Source organism: Phalaenopsis equestris, unplaced genomic scaffold, assembly GCF_001263595.1.
Source record: "Phalaenopsis equestris unplaced genomic scaffold, ASM126359v1 Scaffold001102, whole genome shotgun sequence".
NCBI classification, from domain to species: domain Eukaryota; kingdom Viridiplantae; phylum Streptophyta; class Magnoliopsida; order Asparagales; family Orchidaceae; genus Phalaenopsis; species Phalaenopsis equestris.
This window is the reverse complement of record NW_018165541.1, coordinates 534,008-537,973: the sequence shown is the minus strand read 5'-3', so window position 1 is coordinate 537,973 and position 3,966 is coordinate 534,008. Positions and strand designations below refer to the sequence as shown.

The window sequence follows — 3,966 nt, the reverse complement described above, 5'->3', positions numbered from 1 at the left end:
TATATATATATATATATATATATCTATATTCATATGGCCACGCGGGACACCTCTTCTCTTTTCTGCTTGATAACAACGTCGCTTTTTCCCTGATATCGAATGAGTGGAAAAGCCGTGGCTTGCGATCATCTCTTTGTTCAGCTTCACAAGCACAATCAAGGTTGGTTACCACTGCACTCGTCTCTGCACTAGCTACTTGATCCCCCCTCTCTTTCGAGTGGATCAATCTTCCTTACACGCAGAACTCGCTTTGTCTTCCTCGTTTGAGCTGCTCAACTTGTTTGCGGGTACTCCTTTGGTCTTCTCCTACCGCTTGCTCAAATCAGATTTTTGCTTCAGTCATTCAGTTCGTTTTTCCGATCTTCTTCCATCTCTATTTAAATTCTGCGCTGACCCTTTTCCTTAGATTCTAACTCCAGCCTATGACACTTATGGCTCCAAATTACAAACCGTTTGAACTGGGCGTTACACATATGTAAAAAATTGAAGTTTAAATGTTAGATATGTAATTATGTAGGAATGAAGTGGCATGTGTGTAAATGTTCCTATATAGAAATGATCTGCACCTGTCCTGTACTAACATTTGGCTTTAGGATCTTGCGAGCAGTCATCAAGAGCTCTTTAAAGCAGAACAGCCCGAAGATAGTGCCACTGTGGTATGATACTGTAGCTGAAACATTCAAATTTCTTTTTTATTTTCCAGCAATTATTTTATATTGCGGTATTTACATACATAGTGCCCGATTCCTATATATTTGTATTTCTAACACCTAAACTTTGTTTTTTTACATTTGTGCCACCAAAATCGTTCCTATCGCATCAAAAAAACCTCCAATTTCTAGCTTTTAAAAATTGAAATACACCTTTTCCTAAGGTGTTATGTATGTAGAATTGAAAGTTTAAGTGTTTGATATATAAATGCATAAGATTTGAGTAGTTTTTTTGTAAATCTTCCTTTTATATTTTACTTATAACACCGCAGAAGGTTCTTGGGGCAGAGACTTCAACCTTAAATTGGAAGCCCCATGCTTCATTCTCCATTCTTGTGATTTTTTTCTATATTTTTCATATTGTGACTCTGTTTTTTTGTTGTGCTGTTTTACTAATTGATATACATTGATGCTTGAGATGAAGTTTTACATTCATATCGAGTTATTAAAACTATTTAAACATCTTAATTCCATGCCCATTTCTCTCTTCAATCACAAACCAAACGATCTCATGCTTTTATGATTTTATCCTGAATATGTTTGCTACAATATCTACATTTTTGCCTTTCAGGTTCAGTTTCCCAGCTGTGTGATTCATGAATATGACTTCCATATCGCTTACAGCTTTTCTTACAGGACTCCGGTTCTTTATTTTCATGGACGCCAATCTGGTACTTTACCTTTTTTTTACTGTTTCTTCTAAAGGTCAATTGTTTGCTATGAAATTAAAAAGGAAGATTTACATACATACCATTTTAATTCATGTGTTGCCCAGACTTCAATTTTTACATATATGCCACCTTGCCTATACAGAAAAAAGTATACTTCATTTTTTTAAAAATTAAATTAGTGGTATTTTCTATCTGATCTGATGGATTTGGGTTTATAAATATAACAGTAAAATTTAGGTGTTGTATATGCATATTCATAGGAATTGGGTGGTATGTATGTAAATGCCCCAATTAATCCATGCTTTCTAATTTACGTAGATGGACAACCTCTGGACTTGGGCGATATCCAAAAGGACCTGCCAGAATACTCACTGAAGCTTTTAAGGGAGTCAAAATGGACATTCATTACATTGGAGGTACTGGTCTTCATTCTTTCTTTTCTGCTTTTTTGGTTTTTAATTCCCAACTAGAATAGTGAACAATTAAAATCGAATGTTGACATTAGGAATTATCATTTAGATAATTTATGCTTTTAAAGTGTACATATCCAGTAGGAATTCTGTAAATCTAATTTTTCACATTTTATTTTCCCATGTACAACTAATTTTGCATGTAATTAAGTAAATTGAGATTGTGCAGGTTGCAAAGTATTTTATTTATTTATTTATTTTACTTTCTTTTCAGCGGTTTTTGAGTGGGTTGATTTCTGACAATAAATAGTTTTAATAAATTTTTTTCTTACATTTTTATCACGTGAATAAAATTATACAACAACAACAACAAGCCTTTACCCCCTCTAAGTGGGGACGGCTAGATGAATCCTTTTTCTCCAATGGGTCCGATTGAGTATCGTATTTTCATTGAATTCTAATAGATTAAGATCATTTTTTTATATATTATCCCCATCTTTTTAGGTTTACCTCTGCCTTTCTTAACATTAATTGAATCTATAACATCTACTCTCCAACTGGATCATTAGATGATCGACGTTTAATGTAACCAAATCATCTAAGACAACTCTCTCTAATTCTGTCAGCAAATGGAGCTACACGCACCCTTTCATGGATAGATTTGTTTCACATTTTGTATTATGCTTTTCTTTTACAGGCCAACTTTCTGCCCTACAAAGTATTGTAGGTCACACCACCATCTTATAAAATTTTCCTTCAAGTCTACGCGGTACTTTTCTTTCACAAAATAGGCTTGATGCATTCCATCACTTCAACCAACCAACCTGAATTCTACTAATAACATATATATCACCATCACTTTGCACAATAGACCCGAGATATCTAAAATGTTCACACTTGATTTGATTACTTGATAGTTACAACTCTGCCACTAGAATTACTACTACTAAAATTGTTCCATGTAATCAATTTTAGTTCTACTCAAATGAAGGCCTTTAGATCCAATGTAGACCTCCATAATTCCAGTTTTTTTCTGTACCCCTATAGTCTTATCCACAAGAATGATATCGTCAGCAAAAAACATATACCAAGGTACATCCTTCTGTATGCCTATTAAGAGCATCCATATCTAAAGCAAAAAGATATGGGCTTAATGCAAATCTCTGATGTTATCCAACTGAAATCAGAAAATACTTGGTCAATCCTCATTCTCTGTTCGAACACAGGTGACAACTCTAGTATACATATCCTTAATAACTTGAATATAAGTCGTATCGACACCTTTATTTTCTAGAACAATCCAAAGAACTTCTCTTAGAACCTTATCATAAGTTTTTTTTAAATCAATAAAAATCATATGTAGATCCTCCTTACTCTCTCTGCACTTCTCCATCAAACCTCTCAATAAATGTATAGCTTCCATAGCAGACTTGCCCGACAAATCCAAACTGATTATGGGAAGACTTTGCATCACGCCTTAACCTATTTTTAATTATTCTCTCCCATAATTTTAAAGTATGGCAGATTAGCTTAATTCCTCTATAATTTGCAATTTCTTGTGCATCCCCTTTATTTTTCAAAATTGGGACCAAAATACTCTCCTCCACTCTTCGTGCTTCTTTATAGTTTTTAAAATAATATTTAAAAGTTTAGTAAGCCAAGAAACTCCAAAATCTCCTAGATATTTCCACACTTCAATAGGGATATCATGAGGTCATACTAATTGGACACGAACGAACAAACCTTTGTTCATGTCCCGCTCATTTAAAAGCCGAGCTCAAAATAATTGTCCATGTTCGTCTCGATTGCTTAACGAGCGAGCTGAACACGAGCTACTTAATGAGCCGAACACAAATTGTTCCCGAACGAGCCATTTTGACAGCCCTAATATTGGGTACTTAAAATTTCACTTGGAATGACCTTACAATCTTTACGTTCTTGAAGATCTTTTCTCATAAAAAATAATCAATTCGTGTTTTATGAGATCCATTCTTATAAGTAATAATATGTTCATCTGCTTTCTTAAATAAATTATTAGCAATAATAAAATCATAACAACAACAACAAAGCCTTAATCCCACTACGTGGGGTCGGCTACATGAATCCTTTTTCTCCATTGCGTCCTATTTAGTGTCATATTTTCATTTAGTTCTAGTAAATTAAGATCATTTTTAA

The 3,966-nt window shown here is 33.9% G+C and overlaps 1 protein-coding gene across 3 annotated transcripts in view; it reads left to right on the top strand.

Annotated features, from left to right (window-relative positions):
* LOC110033162 (ubiquitin-like-conjugating enzyme ATG10) overlaps positions 1–3,966 on the top strand; it is a 31,717-nt gene that overhangs the window by 23,069 nt on the left and 4,682 nt on the right. For 2 of the 3 annotated variants that reach the window (XM_020737055.1, XM_020737054.1), the window contains 3 exons: positions 594–656; positions 1,282–1,381; positions 1,700–1,797. In XM_020737055.1, the coding sequence (XP_020592714.1) occupies positions 594–656; positions 1,282–1,381; positions 1,700–1,797 (261 nt within the window). The remainder of the gene's footprint in view (positions 1–593; positions 657–1,281; positions 1,382–1,699; positions 1,798–3,966) is intronic. The other variant, XM_020737056.1, reaches the window with a different exon arrangement.